We start from the raw sequence: 22760 nt of genomic DNA, 5'->3' as shown, positions 1-22760 counted from the left end.
ACATAGCCAATGACCCAGATATGCTTATAAACAACCATCGTTGTTCGCTTTTTATAAAGTACATTTCTTTGCTATGTAAACTACACAAACGTATTGGTGTTGCTTGCTTGTCAGTCTGTAAAATTCGAAAATAAGTATCACATCATCAAATGGTCCAATGATGGCACTTTACACACTGAAACTTCTTATGTGTTCACATTAACTTTCCTTTTGTCTTGTGTTCTGAATTCTACTTTACAGTAAGTAGAAGTTCCTTTACTTGGCGCAATCCCAGAGAGACCCCTAGTCTGTCATTGATGTGTCTTCGCATAGGGCTTTGTTACCCTTCAGCATTGTATGGAGATTGCAGCAGTAACAGACAGGCCCCCACCCCATGTAGATGGGATTTGCTGTCAGTTTGAGGAACATAATCTCTAAAAACTGTTTAGAGATCTTGGTGAAATTGACAACAATGTATAGAGGTCCACTACCCAAAATAGACCGCAGCATAGGCTCATCTTATTTCCTTATATTGAAACTTGGAAAACATAAAACCATTGTTTTATTTTTCAGTACGCTTCTGCTTCTACGGGTCAGTAAGATGTGTAATAGGCAGGGCTAGATTTACGCTCTCAAGTGCTCTTTGGTGCTTCCCTGACCAGTGCAGAGGGCACCGCTCCTGCCTCACTTGGAAGGATCTTTTGTGGCCAATAGAGGATCTCTCCCTTCTATCTGACAGAGAGCATGGGTCCTCATCACTATGGACTGTTTTACCTGATCTGCATAGGCCACCCACTCCTGTGAGCTTCTGTCTTAATATGGAAGAAAACCCTATACCCAGTTGTTAGTTCAACAATATGTCCAAATGCACTTGGTAAGTAAAATTTCTAAATGAATACAGAAAATGGTCTTTTTATTTTCACACCAAAAGAATGAACATTTTATTTACATTACATAATAATTATGATTTTAAAAAGATCTAGGCATATTCTTCTTATATGATTATTAGAAAAATATTCAAAAAACCTTTGTAAAACAGACCCCCAAAGACTTCTCACACATACATATACTCATTCACATTCCAAAAACAACTGTCAGCTCATCTTGAGCCTAACAAATATTCTAAATACGTATCACATAAAATGCAATAAGCTTGTGTAAGGTACTTCGTCCCGACCTTATAGAGAGGACACGTTGGTCCATTCAGAGGCCTACACCTTCCATAGGCCATTGTAGAGGATGTCAATCTGGAGGGCACCATACCTCTATGTCCCTGCTGAGTGAAACCTGTTTTGGGCTCAGCAGACGTTCTTCTTTCTCTGGGCCCATGCATAAGATCCCAGGATTTTAGTCAAGCCCAGTGAGTATATCAAATGTAGGTTCTGCCATATCCCAGACTCTTCATGTGCCACTTGGGAGGTCTTTCACTACTGTACTGTACTGCTACGAAACTCCGTGCTTCAGACCCTGAACCCCATATAATGCCACACCACCCCTGTCTCCCTATAAAATCCTTACTCACTAGGCACTAACTTTAGTAGTGAACGGGCTTTTGGTACTTATTAAAATGGTATGGCATTCATGAGCAGGATGGTTTCTGTCGCACATACACATGTCCATCTATTTGTCCAAATTCATCTTATGGCAATTTCTTTCCTTTAACAGAGTACTTACGCTTTGGTTTGATTATGGTCACTGGCCTGATGTGAATGAAGCTCTGGTAGAAGGGATCAAGACAATCCAGATTGACACCTGGTTACAGGTACAAATAAATGACTATGTATTAAATTTGATTTGGGAACATTGCTGTTTTTTGGAGGAAATGTTTTCATAGATCCCTCCATCCAGTCTATGTGCAAACTTTGCATGAAGCTTTTGATATTTTGAGGAGCTGTGTCATTCATATGTTTTAATAATGCAATTTATCTCTTGTCTCTCTAAATTTTCAATTGTACGCAATACTACATTGCCACCTTCCTGTTAATAGAATCCTCTTTTGCTAGTTCAAGGTCCTTTATGGAGTAGATCACTGTTGTCAGCAGTGATGCTGCAGGGTGAGAGCTAGTCTTTTCTGTACTCTCCTGATCCACATCCACTTAGTAAGGCCACATAATCCCTAATACCTTAAATTTTCCAGACACTTGCATCATAATCTACATTTTCCTCTTTCACTGCAGGTTATCCCGCAGCTCATCGCTAGGATTGACACCCCCAGAGCTCTTGTGGGGCGCCTCATCCATCAGCTGCTCACAGACATCGGCCGATATCATCCCCAGGTTAGATGGCTAACTACAGCCTTTACTTTCTTACAATTGTCACTGCAACCTCTGCTCTGCTCACATCTCTCCTCTCATTATGGTACACGGGTATTAGAGGTATTACAGGTAAGTAACTATTTTATTTTGCTTGTCTCCCCCACCTCATTTTGTGGTTACAATTTAGACCTCTTTTTGTAATTTTATGCATTGTTTATAAATGAGTGTGCTTCATTATACATATTTTTCATTTCTTTCATTTACCTCAGTTATAGTCTTCTTGGTCATGTTTCGTTCTTTCTTTCTTCTTGTTCCTATTGTTTGTCACTTTTGCATAGATTAGTATACCGTCCCATCTAAGTTCTGCAAATAAATATGGTGTAAAAGCCTTACAGAATCTAATAAGTAAATATTTACACTCCATAATCTGTCTATTCACAGCTGTATCTTTTAAAGAAAATATTGTTTATAATGAGAGTAGTATCGGAGGGTAATTAAATTAAATTAATTGTCAATACAAACAGAAGGCTCTTCTGGGCCGTAATATGACCCCAAAATTGCACACCTTAAGCAGCGAGGCACTATTAAATAAAGGACATGGTGCACTGCAGCCAGTGCTAGTTTGAGGGAAACAGATCAGGAATACTCTGGTCTATAGTTCTTTACCTTCTGTTGTGCTTGCAATATTCAGAAAATGTTACGGGCGTGGCAAAGAAAATACTACAGTGTATCAAGCTTGTCTTAATACATCTGCACCAGTTTTCTCAGTGTCCCTGGGTGAGATTCGAGGAACCTCTATTGATGTAAGACCTTGTGGTTGAGTATCTTCAAAAAGTTCAATAAAAACAAGGTCACCCAAATACCCACCATCCAAAAGGGAAAGTGATCTCATGTTCGAGGCATGTGGGCTGCTGAATTCATATCTGTGCATAGATCGCCGCCTAGTGTTGGGTCCGGATGTTTGCACGTTGTTGTCCTGGAAGAGTCTTCGAAGTATCCTGAGATAGGTGACTCCTCCCCTGGACCACAGTGCGCATGGGCATCCTCTCCATCCTCAGATTGTTTTTTTCCGCCATTGGGTTCGGATGTGCTTATCTTGACTCAAGTTAGGAAAGTTTAGTTTTCAGGCCAAAAGGCCTTTAGTTTTTGTCGGTACTGTTCCCGATCGGTATCGACAGTTTACTTGCTAGTTTGGCGACCTTAACAACTTTTTCGGATCCATTATATCCGACCATCGACCCTACATCGACGATGGAATCGAGGACCCCATTCAAGCGGTGTCCTGTTTGCCACGCGAAATATCCATATGTCGACGTCCACCCGGTGTGCAACAAATGCCTCTAACCGGATCACGAGGAATCGAAATGTATGGCCTGTGCCCGATTCAGATCCAAGAAGACTCTCCGGAATCGACGAGCCGCGAGACTTGAAGCGCAGCAAGCGGCACCGGCCCGACCAACATTTTCAGCACCGAGGACGAAGATGTTGAAAGCGTGGAAAACATACCCTCCAGCCCCGCTTCCGAACACGGTTCCAGATCAGAAGACGTAGATGAAGAGCTTTTTCACAGGGAAGAAGCCGACGATGAGGTAGGAGACTACGATGAGGCCTTAGGGGCCGAAGAAGGTAGCTCTGGTGACGAGCAGGGCCTACCCGTCTAAACAAAGGATATCACAGTGCGTCAGTCTACGGCTCCGGTCGAGGGATCGCCTTCGGGCCTTACCCAAGATCAATCCCGCAGTTCTTCGGCCCCGCCCTCTGGCCCGGCCTCGGACATCCAGCGAGAGCCATTATTACCCAAAAAGACTGGTTTCCCTTCCCTTCCACGAAACCGAAACCAATCGTCGCACCGGTTCAACAGAAACCGAAAGTGAAACTAACACTGGTCGGCTCAAGGACCACCACACCTTCGACACCAGCCAAAACCGTTGGCTCCGACCGCACCAAAAGGGACTTCGGTGCCGAACTCGCTGCAGCCGATGTCGGCGCCGACCCAAAGAGAAAGGCCATCGGTACCGCCAAAGCGCCTCGGCCCCCGGCACAAAAACGATCGGCACCGACCACCAAGGTTAAAATGGCCGCTGCATCGCAATCCACCTCGAAAGCAGCGACTACGGTCCCATCATCGACGCCGTCGACAGCTACTACCTCTCCTCGACTCGATGACCCTGTGGCTCCAAAGAAGTCCACTCCTACCTCTACAGAGCCACTCGGCGCCAAACAACCGTCGGAGTTGCAGCGTCCTTGCAACGTATCAGAGAAAAGGCAGCCCTCCAGCCCACGTCGGGCTCCGAGCCAAAAAAGGCTCAAAAGGCACCTTCGGCACCAACCAACATCACCTTTGGTTTGCCGCCATCCACGGCGCCAAAACTATTCGAGATCAGAACTCGTGTCACCCAGACAAAGTCCCCATCTACTGCACACTCTCCTACTGGGACATCACCGTCCCACTTCATCGACGCCGACACCGGCAGGCTCATGCTCCGAAAGCGGAAGATCACTTCCGAGCAGGCTTTGGACTCTTACAGGATCCCGCTAAAGCAAAAACTACCGGCGGAATCAGAACCAGTTCTTTATGAACGCCTCCACACCTCTTACCCAGATCCACAGTCCTTCTCTCCGACGCACTCCGACACGGACGCAATAGAGGACTACATGGGTGACGACACCACCTACCCCAGGGATATGGACCCTGAAGACCAACAGGACCCTGATCAAGCTTGGGATGACCCTGTAGACCCAGGTGCTGCTATGGATACACAGGACACGCAGCTTTATGGCGTAAAAACGTCTCCCACAGAGGACACTGCTGCATTCAACGCCCTCATTGAACGTGCGGCAGCCAATCATGGAGTGCAACTCCACTCAGACACAATCGAGGACGATTTCTTGGTGGAGACTTTCGCATCCTCAGAGAGGACTGTAAAGACCCTGCCCATGTTGAAAGGTGTCCTCAAGCCAGCAAAGGACATTTTCAAAGAAACCACCAGGGCACGGGTAATAAACCCCAGGATCGAGAAAAAATACAAGCCAGCACCTGGGGACCCTACGTACATTAGAGGCCAGTTACCTCTGGACTCCATCGTAGTTGCTAATGCTCGCAAACGGGCACACTCGCAGACAACTGGTGATGCTCCTCCCCCGGACAAAGAGTCCAAGGTGCTAGAGACCTCCGGCAAAAGGATTGCAGCCCAGGCGGCAAACATATGGCGCATTGCCAATACACAGGCGCTCCTAGCTCGCTACGATCGCTCACACTATGACACGTTAGAGACCCTAATCCAACATCTACCAGACGAGTACAAAGAGGCAGCGGAGCTCCTCATCAGGGAGGGACAACTTCTCACAAACGCATCCATTAAGTGTGCACTGGATGCCGCCGACACAGCTGCGAGAGCAATAAACACCAGCGTCATGCTACGACGACACGCCTGGTTACGAATCTCCGGATTCAAACCTGAGGTTCAAAATAACATCCTCAATCAGCCGGTCAACCCCGACTACTTATTCGGACCAGAGGTTGACACCACCCTAGAAAAGATTAAAAAAGACACAGACACTGCAAAGTCAATGGGGGCTCTGCAAACGCAGACATTTCGTAGTGGCTCCTTTCGTCGCCCCGGAAATAGAGGAGCGGGTAGAGGACAGGGGTCACAGCAAACCTACAATAAAGGGGGCACACAAAGTACCTACGATAAAAACACCCGAGGTGGATATCGTGGCTCCAGCACGAAGGGCAGAGGACGCGGTTACGGCAATACCAGGTCCTCCCCCAAAAACAAACAGTGACGCCCTCTACCTTCCCCCCAACCACATAACACCTGTCGGGGGAAGACTCCAGCGGTTCCTGTCCACGTGGAATTCCATCACCACGGACAGGTGGGTCAAAGATGTTATTCAACACGGTTACTGCCTCGAATTAACCTCCACTCCACCCACAATACCGCCAAAGCACCGTCCTATGTCCTCAGAGCACTTAGCATTATTACAGCAGGAAGTGCTAACTATGCTGCAAAAAGGCGCAATAGAGGTCGTGCCCGTCCACCAGCAGGGGACAGGGGTGTACTCTCTGTACTTCTTAATACCAAAAAAGGACGGGTCACTCAGACCTATACTAGACCTGAGACCCCTCAACCACTACATTCTCTCAGAGCATTTTCACATGCTCACCCTACAGCAGGTTCTCCAGCTGCTCAGACAGGGAGACTTCCTAGCCACGCTAGACCTCAAAGATGCGTATTTCCACATACCCATACACCTGTCACACAGAAAATATCTCAGGTTCACTATTCAGGGGCAGCACTACCAATTCAAAGTCCTTCCCTTTGGCGTGACAACAGCACCCAGAGTTTTCACAAAGTGCCTAGCTACTGCGGCGGCACATCTACGGAGGCAACACATTCACGTCTACCCTTACCTGGACGACTGGCTTGTTCAGGCAAAGTCAGCCCAGCAATGTGCCAGCCACATGTCCCGCACCATTCACCTTCTTCACAGTCTGGGATTCTCACTAAATTACCCAAAATCACATCTCCAACCCGCACACGTACAACAGTACCTAGGTGCGACCATAGACACTCTGGCAGCCACGGCTCAGCCAAATTTAGTGAGGATCAACGGCATGCAAATGCTGATCTCAAAGTTCAAACCCCACCACTCCCTTCCTGCGCGATTGTTCATGCAGTTGATAGGCATGATGGCCTCCTGCATTTTCATAGTCCCGCACGCGAGACTACATATGCGCCCGCTTCAGGAGTGCTTGGCACGTCAATGGAATCAGGCTCACGGGCAACTAAAAGACCTAGTGTTGGTGAGCGGTCGGGCATACAACTCTCTGCATTGGTGGAATCCACAAAACCTTTGCAAGGGCTGACCGTTCCAAAAGCCTGTTCCACAAATCATACTAACAGCGGACGCGTCTCTCCAGGGATGGGGAGCTCATGTACTCCATTACACAGTGCAGGGACTATGGACAATACAACAAAAGAAGATGCACATCAACCTTCTAGAACTCATGGCAATCTTCCTGGCAAAGAAAGCCTTCAAGGTACACTTGTGCAACAAAGTCGTGTTGATCCGGACGGACAACATGACTGCCATGTACTACATACAGAAGCAGGGAGGAACGCACTCTCCACAGTTGTCTCATCTGGCTCAGAGCATGTGGAAGTGGGCCATTCAGAGGAACATATTTCTCATGGCGGAACACCTCCCCGGCAAGGACAACCAGATGGCGGATCTGCTCAGCAGACACAGCCACCAGATGCACGAGTGAGAGCTACACCCGTCAGTACTCCAACCGTACTTCCAACAGTGGGGTCATCCAGAGATAGACCTATTCGCCACAAGCGAAAACGCAAAATGCCAAAGCTTTGCCGCCAGGTTCCCACATCCACAGTCGCAGGGCAATGCGATATGGATGAACTGGTCCGGCAGATTTGCGTACGCTTTTCCCCCAGCGCCGTTGATACCGCTGGTGGCACGCAAACTGCGACAACACTCACTGACACTCATCCTGGTTGCTCCAACATGGGCACGCCAGCCATGGTACGCCACCTTTCTGGAACTTTCCGTGGTGCCGCATCAAAGGCTGCGCATCAAACCCGCGCATTTGACGCAGAACCATGGAGAAATTCAGCACCCAGATCCGCAACAGCTAAACCTGGCGATCTGGCTCCTAAAGTCCTAGAGTTTGGCTACCTAAACCTGCCACCTGACTGTATGGAGATCATTAAAGAAGCTAGGAGACCCACTACCAGAGCTTGCTATGCAGCCAAATGGAACAGGTTTGTCATTTATTGCAATAACAATGACATTAACCCGCTAGACGCATCCATTCAAAACATAATCTGTTACCTCTTACACCTATACCGATGCAATCTGGCATACACCTCAATACGTATCCATTTAACCGCAATAGCAGCCTATCTCCAAAACAGGCAGCACCTCTCTTTATTCAGAGTGCCTGCCATCAAAGCCTTCTTGGAGGGACTTAAACGAGTAATTCCCCCAAGACACCCACCAGCACCAGTGTGGAACCTCAACTTGGTCCTCACCCGACTGATGGGTCCACCCTTCGAACCTCTCCACTCATGTGAGATTCGATTCCTCACCTGGAAAGTAGCTTTCCTAGTGGCAATCACTTCGTTGAGAAGAGTTAGTGAACTCCAGGCACTAACCATTCAAGAGCCATTCATACAGGTTCACACAAACAGGGTCGTACTACGTACCAACCCCAAATTCATGCCTAAAGTAATATCACAGTTCCACATGAATCAAACAATTGAACTGCCTGTTTTCTTTCAGAATCCACAAAATGTCGCTGAAAAAATGCTCCATACACTAGACGTCAAAAGAGCCCTCATGTACTATATAGACAGAACTAAAAGCTTTAGGAACACAAAACAACTTTTCGTTGCCTTTTCCCCACAACACAAAGGCAACGCCATCTCCAAAGCAGGTATAGCCAGATGGATCGTTAAATGTATTCAAATTTGCTATCAAAAGGCTAAACGCACATTAACAATTCCCCCACCAGCCCACTCAACACGTAAGTTAGGGGCCTCCATGGCTTTCCTGGGAAACATTCCTTTACATGATATATGTAGAGCAGCCACATGGTCCACTATACATACATTTACCAAACACCATTGTGTAGATGTACACTCAAAACAGCAGGCAGCTGTAGGACAGGCTGTTCTCAAAACTCTTTTTCAGACCGCTGCAGCTGGCACTGGTAGCCGCCGCTAATGGGAGGTACTGCTATGTATTCTATGCACAGATATGAATTCAGCAGCCCACATGCCTCGAACTGAATATGCTACTTACCAGTATGCATCTGTTCTTGGCATGTAGGGCTGCTGACATTCATATCGCCCACCCTCCTCCCCGGCGCCTGTAGCAGCTGCAGCTCTCAGAATTACTGTATAGCATGGTCATCACTTTCTGTATCTACTCCATCACTGCCACAATGGCGAAAAACAATCTGAGGATAGAGAGGATGCCCATGCGCACTGTGGTCCAGGGGAGGAGTCACCTATCTCAGGATACTTCGAAGACTCTTCCAGGACAACAACGTGCAAACATCCGGACCCAACACTAGGCGGCGATCTATGCACAGATATGAATGTCAGCAGCCCTACATGCCAAGAACATATGCATACTGGTAAGTAGCATATTCAAAATCAATAGTGACTGTTCACGGGTGCCCTGGGATAGTTATTAAACTGTTTTGATCAGCTGATTCAGCTATCAGGGATCCAGTGGTATGGCAGGCATGGAGGGGTGAGGTCCATGGCACTGGGCACAGCTCCAGGAGGATAGCAGTAACTCTTAACTTCATGGAAACATGTTTCTGGTCCCACATGACAGCAAATGATAATGGTCATATGTAGGAAAGGGAAAGCTGCAGTTGGCATTTTCAGTTAGGTGTTGCCACCCAATAGTCCCACTGGGCACACTGGCTCATCCATTGGGACTGGAAAACCTGGATTTAAAGTTGCAATCTCATGAAATGAAAAGAGGAATTTAATAAAGCGCACTGCGGCCGAAGCGGCTTCCTGGCGCTGGGGGCTCACGCATGCTCACAGAGAAGACCCAAAAGGACTAGCCGGGAAAAGCCTGGGAAAAAAGAAAAGTTTTGAGGGCCTTGCGGAAGTGACGGTAGATGGGGATGGAGCGGATAGCAAGAGGGAGGCTATTCCAAAGCCGAGGGGCCAAAACCGAGAAGCGAGTGCCCCCGGTACGAGTTTTACGAAAGCGGGGAATGTGAAGCAAAGACAGTGATGAGGAACGAAGAGTGCGAGCAGGGGCATGAGAGGTGATAAGGGAATTAATGAACAGTGGGGCAGAACGATGGTGAGCCAGGAAGGCCAGGCAGGCGAGTTTAAAAAAAGATCTGAATTGTACTGGGAGCCAGTGGAGAGACGTAAGGGCAGGAGTGATGTGAGAGCATTTGGGTAAATGAAGAATGAGTCGGGCCGCCTGATTTTGGATGGCCTGAAGACGGCGGGTTTCATAGGCCGGGATGCCAACATACAGGCCATTCCCATAGTCAAGGCGGGAGATGATTAAAGCGATGACTATAGTTTTGAGAGCATCAACCGAAAAAAAACGAGAGATCTTGCGAATGATACGAAGGGAAAGGAAACATGAAGAAACAACAGAACTAATTTGTGAGTGCATAGACAGGTCTTGGCTGATCTTAATGCCCAAAGTCCGGACAGAAGAGACAGGTACCGGGGGAGGACCAAAAGAAAGAGGCCAATGAACAGGGGACCAAGGGTTGGAAGGGCCACCGGTGAGGACAAGCTCCGTTTTATCCGGATTGAGCTTTAAATGATTGGAGCTCATCCACTGCGAAATAAAAACTAGAGTAGAGCAAAATTTGGGAAGGGAAAGAAGAGGGGATGAAAGATCGAAAACAAGCTGGAGGTCATCAGCGTAGTTGTACACAGAAACCCCCAGCTCGAGAAGAGAAGAGACAAGAGGGCGGATATAAAGATTAAAAAGAAGAGGGGAAAGCGAAGAGCCCTGCGGCACCCCACAGGTGACTGAGCGAGGGGGAGCGGAAAATCCGGAGAGATGAACCGCTTGCGTCCTGCCTAAGAGGAAGGACGCGATCCAAGAAAGGGCAGCGCCCTGAATGCCCGCTGCGCTGACACGGTCGAGAAGAATGGCATGATCGACCGTGTCAAACGCAGCGGACAGATCGAGGAGAACCAGGGCCTGGGGGAGACTGATATCAGCTTTCCCCTTAAGTTCATCCATGACCGCCAGCACCACGCCCTCTGTAGAGTGGCCAGGGCGGAAGCCCGCCTGGTGGGAGGCCAAAAGACGATTCTCCTCGAGATAGGTGGATAAGCAAGTAGTGACGTAGCTTTCAAGGATCTTCCCAAGATAGGGAAGCAGAGAAATGGGCCTGAAATTAGATAACAAAGAGGGGTCAAGACTAGGTTTTTTAAGAATAGGAAGAACGATAGCAGATTTGAATGAGGAAGGGACAGTAGCCAAAGTAAGAGAAGCATTAAGAAGAGCAAGAGGGGGAGCAGGGCAGCTGGAAAAGAGAGTTCTAAGAATGCGAGCAGGAGCACAGTCCGCAGGAGAACCGGACTTAACTTTAGCAAGCAGATCCAAAAAAAGCTGAGAGAAAATGGGTTGAAAGTAATTAAAAGAGGAAGAGGGTGAAGAAGAAAAGGCAGAGAGTTCAGGTTGGGGCACGGGGGGAATGTTGGCCTTAATAGTAAGGATCTTATCAATAAAGTAATTATTGAGTGAGGAACATAAAGATTGGGAAGGAACCAAAGATGTGCAAGTGCGGTCAGAAGTGGCAAGACTATGAACTAAAGAAAAAATTTCACGCGATTTGTTGGCAGAGAAGGTAACTTTCTCAGTGAAGTATTTGGTCTTGGCCGCTAAAATAGCACTTTTGTACTCGTTCAAGAGGGTTTTGTATTTGAGCCGGAGAGTGGGACAGTAGTTCCGTCTCCGACGTTCAGAGCTCCTAAAAAACCCAGACTCAGCCCTAATGCGGTGGCATACACTCAATGCTCACATAGTGTTTGAGATTCCATGCGCAGCTCCAACTAACCAAAGCCAGTGCCAAAGATGCAGTCCCAAATTTCTTAGTACAATACCTGTTCCACAAGAACAGTTCCAAATAACCAAGCACAGCCAGTACAAGCCAGGATATAACCTTATTAAGCATAGGTATAATCCTAAATGCCCAATGCAGCCTTGGAATGATCAGGTTTGGCATGAAATACCTAATTAATTTCCCTGCACATGGTTGGCCTCAAAAGCCCAGTAGTGCCTTACCTTGCACAGGCCTAGACTCAACTGCCCAGTGAGCATTCCACTGGTAGAACCTAAGTGTTATGTCAAGGGTTACTTTTACTCTTCTCAGCTGCTCTCATGTTATTAATCTCTAAAGGACAAACACGTAATTTCGCCCTGTCTGGATTTGCAAATGTGATTTGCACTAAGCTCACAAGTTTTTGCAGCCGGTGTACAGATTTAAAAAGGCTATCTTACTACTTGAATCCGTTTTTACTGAATTCAACAAGTGTAGTGCCCACTTAATCATAAACATCTAAGAAATGCCTGAACCTAATAAAAAGAACTCCAGTTGAAAGGATGACCACTGCGATGGTCAGTCTGTTCTGTAGTGCCCAGCCTCACAATAAATACGTATTTTTAGTGGCAAGGGCTGCATCTGCACATGATGAGCCTTAATGGATTCAGTGCCTTTTTTCTAGTTAGGTAAATAAGAATGTCACTTTCCAAGCTATGGTATGAGCCCCTTATTCATGGCATCATTCATGTATTTTATCCAGTTAACCAATTAAGTACACAGGCATTTTACTTTAGCACCATTTTTTTTTTTTTTTTGTATTTTAACCGGCACCAACAATGGCGTTTTTCTTTAAAAACTGGAGCTCATTTTTACTTTGGAAATGATAGCATCCTTTCCACTTTGACAAGGGGGAGAAAACACATATACGGTGTTTGTGTGAGCTTTGCCCCTTCACTGGAAGAGTATGATGCATCGTACAATACATTCCCCTTACATTCTTTATAACTGCCTTACACATGGCATCACATTCGACATTGCATCACTTCAGACAGATGGTGATGAGACAGCAGCAGTGCACATGTTGCAGCAGCCAAGGCTGTACTCCACTCTGCATGTATTCAGTCCAGACTCTGTGGTCCAGTATTATTGAGTGAGGAACATAAAGATTGGGAAGGAACCAAAGATGTGCAAGTGCGGTCAGAAGTGGCAAGACTATGAACTAAAGAAAAAATTTCACGCGATTTGTTGGCAGAGAAGGTAACTTTCTCAGTGAAGTATTTGGTCTTGGCCGCTAAAATAGCACTTTTGTACTCGTTCAAGAGGGTTTTGTATTTGAGCCGGAGAGTGGGACAGTAGTTCCGTCTCCACTGACGTTCAGAGCGCCTGAGACCCAGTTTGAGAGTTTTTAGTTCACAAGTAAACCATTTGTGGGCATCATAAGGTCGAACACGCTTAACCCTCTTGAGAGGGGCGGCCTGATCACAAGAGGAGGAGAGCCAAACAGTAATGGCGTCGGCCTGATCTTCCAAGGGCAAGTTAGTGAGGTCAGGAGCAGATAGGGCCAGAGAAGATGAGAGAGAATTAAGATCAATCTGGTTCCAGCTGCGTGCCAAGATGGTTTTAGAAGGAGGAGCTTTCTTGGCAGAGCCCAGATGGATGGAAAAAGAGATCATAGAGTGATCCGACCAGACACAGGGAAGAATAGAAATGGATGAAATGTTGCAACGTGAAGACCAGATTTGATCCAGAGTATGACCCTGTGTATGAGTGGGGGCCGAAACATGAGAGGAAAAGTTGAGGCACTTGAGAGTGGCATGATTGCTTGAAGCAACTAACACCAGAACCATAAGGACTGGAGAGATTGTTTTAATGGTTCTGGAATAAGGGTGCACAACTGCAGCAGATACAACCCTATTCTAAGACTTAGTTCTCAATCATCAACAAACTACCTATCTTTCCTCTTTCTTAAAAATCTCAGGTTGTGTTCGATATCTGAAGAGCGAAACCGGTGTAAGATATGAAATGAACAAGTTTAAATCCCCCATTGCGCAATGCAGTTATTCTCAGAGGCAGCTGCACCGTTTTGAAACTTACTACCTGAAAACATCTGATATAAAGAAGTCCTTCTACATTAGCAAAAAAAATTGAAAGCTTATCTGTTCTACCCACATCTGTCCATGTACATAGTTTCTTTTACCTCAGTCCTTTGCCTTCTTCCCCCACCTTGCATACTGTTCTCTTAATTATGTGAAGTCTTTTTTAATCTTTGTTTTTATTTTTCTTTATTCGTGAAACATAAACATGCTTTATGAATCATTACAAATATAAGTATATTCTTCAAATACATCAAATAACTCTTCACAAATCCAAAAGATAACTGGAATGCAGGGCAAGGAAGGGTGTGGAATGGACCAATAGGCATATATAGTAGTCTTGGAGTACTACGGCATATATTCATCAGTGTAGTTCAGATAAATGCGAGCATAGATCTATGACTATATCTGTCCTATCTCTTATTAGCACAGTTCTCCGCTGAGAGTACTTGGAACTCTGCACACGTAATCCGAAGGGTTAGGTGCAAATTTAGAAGGGACAAGAAAATAGGTAGTATCTATTGCAAAGGGAAAATCACGAAGGGGTACACATACAAATTCAAAAAAATGTGTACAAAAGGGTAAGTCACTTGCAACTTACTAAAGGTTCACTCACAGCTACACCAGTAGTATCACAGCTCAACAGGTCAGCCAGGCCTTTTCAGAAAGTATTACACCTCAGATGGCCACTCACAGGTAATTTAAGGCAATCAAGTAGAAATCTGTGGAGTTCAGGGTATAATGTTACTAGTGCAAATTCCATCACACAAAAATAAAAAATAAATAAAAGAAAAATGGTCATATAACTCTAGACATTGCGGACTCCTATGCAAATCACTTAATAAATTGTAAGCATAATAGAGAGGAACATTTCATGGTAGTAGCTTTCTAGGGGCAAGGGAGCACAGAGAAAAGTAATCTCTGCTATAGAACAATGACCGTCCTCACATTCCCTCTTATCATTTAGCAAATGTTTAGGGAAGGCTGTGGTTATTATATCTTCCTCATTTGAAGGACATAACTTTAGGTCAGTGGCTGTTGACCACTATCGTCTGCGGCTGCTGCTTGAAGTTTCACACTATCCCTCCCAATAACCCATCTCATTCTTTTGATTGAAGAGGTGCAGACATTTCTACAAGAAGACTATTTGAATCTTGCCAAAAACTCAACAGGGAGAAGGAACATTCTTACTGTGCCTCCTAATCCCAAAAAGTACAAAACCCCAACACCAGTCTTGGACTTGCATGTGCTCAACCGTCACATAACATTCAGTCTTGCCTGATTGTCATCCTATAAGACGTGATCCCACTCTTAACTTTGGACGACTGTATAGCGACACTCGACCTGAAAGATGCATAGTTTCACATCCTCATGGATAAGGCACGTCCACACATGCGGTAAGTGGAACACATGACCAATTCAAGGTTCTACCATTCTGAGTAAGAACAGCTCTGCAAGTGTTTGCGTAGTATCAATCTATAGTGGCAACGTTCTTACAATGTATTTCCACATGGCTAGTAAATGGAACAAGTCATGCTCAGTGCTTCACCCTGGTTATTCTCCTTCACATATTAGTCTTTACAATAAATGCCAAAAAGATACACTTTTTCCCACAACAAACTCAGAGTTGGGGACACACTCTATTCTCTCACAGTGAATACTTTCCCAGCCCTCAGAGAGTGACATTTTAATGGCTACTTCCTCTGTATCAGACATTGCTTCCTTTGAAACTTAGAATGATAATGAATAGTTAAGAATTATAGCACAAACAGAAAATTACATATGTGTCCTTTGCAGGAGTGTCTGGCCAGACTTATGTCACAAGCAGTTGGGAGGATCTAGTGTTGGTGAAGCCCAGTGTTCACCACAAAATGCAATGGCAGAACAAAAATAACTTGTTACTGGGCAGATTGTTTCTCGACCCTCAGCTGCAGGTGGCCATCAACACACAGCCATCCATGACTGGTAGGGGCACACATGGGTGACTACACTGTTCTGAAACTCATTTGTGCCGTGCATTCACCCTCATATTTTGCCAAAAGTTCTCACCCCTTCATGTCAATCAGTCTGTAGAATGTTTTCCCCACAGCCCAGTCACTAGCAGAAAAAGCAGGATGAAAATAGTATGGGGAAGAGTTGACATTTTGTGCAAGTACTCAATTTCACCTACATAGGACACTACTCGCCCTGCACATGGTCTCTCAGCCTCACACACATGTAACAAGCTGCAGATATATATGGACGTCAGTTCACCAAAATACCAGTGGTAGCAGAGATGATATCGCAAGCCATTTGATTTTGATGAGATAATCGGATATGACACCGCAAGACCTTTGACACTCCAGCATGACATCACAGTAAGTGAAGTGACACTATTGAGGTTAGTAAACATTAGCAGCATTGGTGATCAAATGGTAAAATATGAACTAAACAAAAATATAGTTTAGCTTCCAAGCATACAGAAACTAGGATGCTGCCATAGGGTGCCAGGAGTAGTGCAGTCACTGATCATGCATCTTGCTGGATGCAACCATGTAATGTTTGGCATCTTTTTGGGTGTTCCTTTCTGGTACTTATAGTTTTACCTTGAGCAGTCTTAGTTTGGGCTTAACAATACTGTAGGAAAGTCCTTCTTTTTGACATGGTCACCCCCACTTTTTGCCTGGTATCTTATGCAAATTTGATAGAAGTGCACTGGTTTCCTGCTAATCATGTCCCTAGTGCCAGATCTTTGCCCCTAAACTGTACAATTGTTCCCCCAATTGGCAACACCTTTAGCATCCCCTGTAAGTCCCTAGTAAGTGGTACCCCTGGCACCTAGGGCAAGGACGCTAAAAAGGGTCCTTAAGAGCGCAGCATGTTTTGTGCCACCCTAAGGGACCCCTCACCTAATTTATGCAGACTGCCATAGTGGGCTGCTTGTCACCCCCTGTGTGCAATGCCTGCAGAGACTGCATGCAGTATAGGTAAGCCACCCCTACAGCAGGCCTTACAGCCCTAAGGCAGGGTGCGCTATACCACATGTGTGGGTATATCTGCATGAGCAAATATGCCCCTCTGATGTCTAAGTCAATTCTAAGATATCACAAGTGAACAGGGAAGCCATTTTAAGTACATGTGCTGGACACTAGTAAAAAGGAGATCCCCAGCTACATGAAGGCTTCACTGAAATCTATGGTGTTTGTTGAAAAAAACCCACACTGATTCCAGTGGTGGATTTAATAATACATGCACCTAGAGGGCACCTTAGAGGTGCCCCCTGAAAACCTACCAGCCTGTAGTGTGCTGGCTGACTGGTGTCGACCAGCCTGCCATCACTGACAGGTTTCTGACCCCCTGCATGTGAGAGCCTACGCAACCTGAGGGCAGAAACAGTGCCTGCTCTGGCCGGAGGTGTTGTCACCTCCTCCAAGTAGGATGGCTAAGTAATCAGCAAATCAAGGCAGGAGGCTTCAAAGACCTGTGCCACCTTTGATATGTGACCTTGGCGTCCCCAGACAGGGGAAATGCAAACCCTCTGCCCTAGGCCTATTTGGCACCAGGACAGCTGGGAAACCAGATATGCAGAGAGGCCAGTCACACTCCTAAGGTGAGCTGCCTGATGTGCTCCCCTTTAGGAAATTGTCACCATCTTGGTGATAGCAGAATTAGGAACTTTGGGACAGTTATTCCCACTTCCCACAGGAAGCTGTCATATAGGGGGTGTAGTGACCCCAATAGTAAGTAGCCCATTGGCTACCACCCTTCATTCCCCTTAACACCCCTAAATCTAGTATTTAGGGAAGTCCCTGGCACCAGATTCTGTCGACCTAAGAAGAAAAAGGACACTGAAGAACCACGAAGAGCAAGAACCGAGGGGCAGCAACTGACTTGATGCCAATCCTGCCGGCCTGCCTGCTGTCACCGACAATTGCGTCCAAGAGGACTCATCCTGCAGCTGCTCTGCCTCCAAAAGCTTGAGAGGACTTCTAGTACTTTAAGGAGTAACCAGCATCTCCCGTGGAATAGTGGAGCTACTACCCTGCAGGCACCCAAGAATAACCAAGAGGATTCCGACCACGAAAACCCGACACTGGAAAGGACCACTGTAACTGTGCTCCCCAACCTGAGTCGAAGTGGGCCAATGGGGCCAACAAGGTCCTGAGACCCTCCAGAGTTGAACCCTTCCTTAGGTTTGACCGCACTGGGTTTCCAGCCACCGCCTGCAGCCTTTTTGTGCAGGCCCACTCAACCCCAAGTTTCTCCTACAGCACGGACCCGACTCCTAAAGACACCACTGCACCCGAACCCTACAGCCTGAGTAGAAGTGGAACGGCGGTGTCCCTACAGCCTGAGCATCTTGAGGACCGAGCCCCCCTGTGGGTTCAACAGGACTAGCCCCACAGTTCCAGCTTGCTGCCTCTTTCTCCCAGGACTGTTGCCAGTGAAACCAACATGGCACCCGGCGCTGAAAACTACCTCAGCACCAGGACGCCACAAAGCCTACCGAGGTGACCTGTTGGTGCTGCCTTGGACCTTGGCCCTATACTTACCTTAACTTCAGAAGATTGGTCCTGTAAGTTGCTGCTAAGTACCTGTATGCAGTATATGCGTTTTTGCCCATGGGGTAACATTACCGCATTAGGGACAATATAAGTATATTTACTTGTTTTCCAAAAAACTGCTATTTTCAAAAGTTCTTACCCAATAACGAAGTTCTTGGTGTCCAAAATTATATAAAAATGTGTTTTTTTATATTGGTGTGGATCTCGTTATTTAGTGTATGTATCATTTATTGACCGTGTGTATGTAACACATGTCTAACACTCTTCCTTGATAAGCCTAAGGCTGCTCGACCACTCTACCACAAAAAGAGCACCATGGGATTGTTAAGGCAAGCCCTGTCCACTCATAAGGGATACCTGGGCTCTCTACACAATATACCTCTTTTTAGTATATTATATAAAGAGCCAGCTTCCTGCAAATACCATTGTGCTAAGTGGTGTGATGTCAGCACTGAAAGTAGGTGTCCCCCACATGGCATGAGGTTGTTTGGCAGCTATAGCACTTAAGCACAACCATCATATGCCACTGAATGTCCGAGTACTGCATTATATACCTATTAACCTCTCAGGTGTGGTGACAGGCTCCTAAAAAACCCAGACTCAGCCCTAATGCGGTGGCATACACTCAATGCTCACATAGTGTTTGAGATTCCATGCGCAGCTCCAACTAACCAAAGCCAGTGCCAAAGATGCAGTCCCAAATTTCTTAGTACAATACCTGTTCCACAAGAACAGTTCCAAATAACCAAGCACAGCCAGTACAAGCCAGGATATAACCTTATTAAGCATAGGTATAATCCTAAATGCCCAATGCAGCCTTGGAATGATCAGGTTTGGCATGAAATACCTAATTAATTTCCCTGCACATGGTTGGCCTCAAAAGCCCAGTAGTGCCTTACCTTGCACAGGCCTAGACTCAACTGCCCAGTGAGCATTCCACTGGTAGAACCTAAGTGTTATGTCAAGGGTTACTTTTACTCTTCTCAGCTGCTCTCATGTTATTAATCTCTAAAGGACAAACACGTAATTTCGCCCTGTCTGGATTTGCAAATGTGATTTGCACTAAGCTCACAAGTTTTTGCAGCCGGTGTACAGATTTAAAAAGGCTATCTTACTGCTTGAATCCGTTTTTACTGAATTCAACAAGTGTAGTGCCCACTTAATCATAAACATCTAAGAAATGCCTGAACCTAATAAAAAGAACTCCAGTTGAAAGGATGACCACTGCGATGGTCAGTCTGTTCTGTAGTGCCCAGCCTCACAATAAATACGTATTTTTAGTGGCAAGGGCTGCATCTGCACATGATGAGCCTTAATGGATTCAGTGCCTTTTTTCTAGTTAGGTAAATAAGAATGTCACTTTCCAAGCTATGGTATGAGCCCCTTATTCATGGCATCATTCATGTATTTTATCCAGTTAACCAATTAAGTACACAGGCATTTTACTTTAGCACCATTTTTTTTTTTTTTTTGTATTTTAACCGGCACCAACAATGGCGTTTTTCTTTAAAAACTGGAGCTCATTTTTACTTTGGAAATGATAGCATCCTTTCCACTTTGACAAGGGGGAGAAAACACATATACGGTGTTTGTGTGAGCTTTGCCCCTTCACTGGAAGAGTATGATGCATCGTACAATACATTCCCCTTACATTCTTTATAACTGCCTTACACATGGCATCACATTCGACATTGCATCACTTCAGACAGATGGTGATGAGACAGCAGCAGTGCACATGTTGCAGCAGCCAAGGCTGTACTCCACTCTGCATGTATTCAGTCCAGACTCTGTGGTCCAGTATGCAGGGCTTTCAGAGTCAAGGACATTGATGATAACAAACCCAGTGGTGTTAAGTAATCTTTGGACCTTTGTGCAAGGTACTGTAAGGGAACCCTGCAACCCATCATCTACGAAGTCCAGGATGCTTCCAAAGAGTTAGAAATATATCATTAGATTTATTTCAAAATGTGAGACCCTCACGTGTGTATCTATCTCAGTTCTGGACAATAGCACCATCTGCAGTTGTCCACTCACAGCTGTTCAGAGGAACCCCTGCACAGTCTTGCCAAGGCACATCAACACTGTCCTGCAATGATACTGCTGAATTACTGGGATCCACAAACCGCTCAGCCTATGTACACAACTCTTAAACACCCCTTTCTGTTTTATCACTGAGACGTATACATAGTAAATCCAGTACAACTGAATCCTAATATGCAGTAATTTTTAATGACTAAGAATCACACACAGCACTGCTAGTCACCTCAGTTCTGCTTTGCAGCACCCCCTGCTGCCTTGTATGGGGTTCCACACTGCTCTACTGATCCGTATCAAAACTGACCTATATGGCTGGCTGGTATTCCGTAATAGACACCTTCACATGGATCTGACAGGACACCCAGCAAGAATATAAGAATAAAACCACCAGTAGCTAGAATGCGTTTTGGCCTTAGATGCCCCCCTCCCCATGTAAAAATGCTGCATTTGCTCAGGAAAATGCTGATCTTTGTTGCTCCCTGCTGATGTCATTGAAAGATGACAAGTCTTACTCTGTTATGGACAAACTAGCCCTGGATACATGTCTGTGACGGCTAATAATATCACACCCTTACCGGCAGTATTTTTACCCCCAGATAGCTAATGTACCTTTATACAGCCATGCAATAGCCCTGCTCATCTGCAATGCAACTCAACACTAGTCTGAAGTATGATATGTTGCACTGCAACACCCTCGTTCATATTTCTGCAGCACTGTGTCAGATGTCAGAACAGCACCAGTCCAAATGTAAACATACTTGCTGGCTTCTTGTGAGCAACAGCTAAACGTGACACAGGCTGCAGCAACTGAGATGTCTAGACATTTCGTTAGTAAAGTATCACAGCTCTTCTCACACAGTGCTACAGCTTAAGGAATCTTTGCTACACTGGGGCATTGCATCAGGCAGGGCTTCAGCAAACGTAGAAGATGACACTAACAGAGACCTCTAGTGTCTCCCATAAAGTATTGAGGCTTGAAGGAACTGACAAGGGCTACAACACTTGCCTTGTTGATTAAGGGTTGGAAGGTGGGATCAGAGATGGATGACTGTGACTGAATAATAATGAAGAGAACTGTAACTTAATGCGTTTTGTTATTACTAGTGCACAGTTCCACCAGATACCTAGGTCTCCCAAGCTTGTCACACATGGTCTTTTACCCTATGGCTCCCTACAGACTCTCCAAGGGCAACCCTAACCATTTCCTTCAAGGAGCATGTAGGTGGCGTTGATTTTTTTGCACACTAGGTGTTCCCAGGTAATAAGATGATACCTACATGTGGGTACCAGATGGAACCCGAAGGCATGGTGCCAGCAACCACCAATATTTTGTTACATTATAACAAGTTCACCTGCTATTTGTAAGAAAGTGCCCTCTTTTTGCGTAGTTTCCCCCGCATTTTGCCAAACTGCTGATGTACTTTGACTGACTGTGCCCTGGGTTCCTGCCAAACAGGTACTCAGGGCCTTTGTTCTTTCCCTAAAACTGCATACAGATGAAACCCAATTGGCTGTCTTTGGCCACAGGTCAGTCCCTTGTAAATGGTACCATAGGTACCAAGAGCACTGTGGCCAGGGAAGGCCTCTAAGAGCTGCAGCACTTATTGCGCCACCCTTAGAGGCCCTGTACCCTTACACACACTGCATTGTAGGCTGAGTGTTTTGGTACAGAACAAAATGAAGAGTTGACATGGCACACATCCCCCTGTGTGCTATGCCTACAACCCACTGCCCTGGCGTAGGTCAGCCACCTCTTTAGCTGGGTGAACAGTACTAGTGGTGAGGTTACAGGTGCATGAGCCCTGTACCCCTACAGTGTCTAAGTCAGTTCTTAGACATTGTAAGTGCAGTAAAATGCTATTAAGAATATATGGTGCTAGGAGTTTGTCATTACGAACTCCACAGCACCATAATGGCTTTACTGAAAACTGGAACGTTTGATATCAAACTTCTCAGCACATTAAACCCACACTGATGCTAGTGTGCGCTATAATGAAAAATGCACTCACAGGGCATCTTAGAGATGCTCCTTGGAAAACGACCTAACTCTAGTGTCCTGGCTGAGTGGCTGCTCGCCAGCTGCCACCACCAGACATGTTTCTGGACCCCTGGGTCGAGAGCCTGCGGCTCGGGGAGGGGTGTGGGGGGGGTCTGGAACAATGCACATCCTTTGACGAGGTGCCAAGCCCCCTCCCCCAGGATGGGCAGAGTCCACGAAGGAGAAGCTTCAAAGGCTTGCTGCCTTTGTAAGCTACCACAGCCATTTGCTGTTTATAGC

At 46.0% G+C, this 22760-nt stretch overlaps 1 protein-coding gene across 2 annotated transcripts in view; it reads left to right on the top strand.

Annotated features, from left to right (window-relative positions):
- Positions 1-22760, top strand: part of MTOR (mechanistic target of rapamycin kinase) — a 1008697-nt gene that overhangs the window by 770280 nt on the left and 215657 nt on the right. For both annotated transcript variants that reach the window (XM_085609875.1, XM_085609873.1), the window contains 2 exons: positions 1645-1741; positions 2157-2255. In XM_085609875.1, coding sequence (XP_085466001.1) covers positions 1645-1741; positions 2157-2255 — 196 coding nt within the window. The remainder of the gene's footprint in view (positions 1-1644; positions 1742-2156; positions 2256-22760) is intronic.

The sequence above is a fragment of the Triturus cristatus genome, chromosome 1_2 (assembly GCF_964204655.1).
Source record: "Triturus cristatus chromosome 1_2, aTriCri1.1, whole genome shotgun sequence".
Taxonomy (NCBI): Eukaryota; Metazoa; Chordata; class Amphibia; order Caudata; family Salamandridae; genus Triturus; species Triturus cristatus.
Note: the sequence above shows the minus strand (reverse complement) of the source record. Positions and strands in the feature narration are given on the sequence as shown.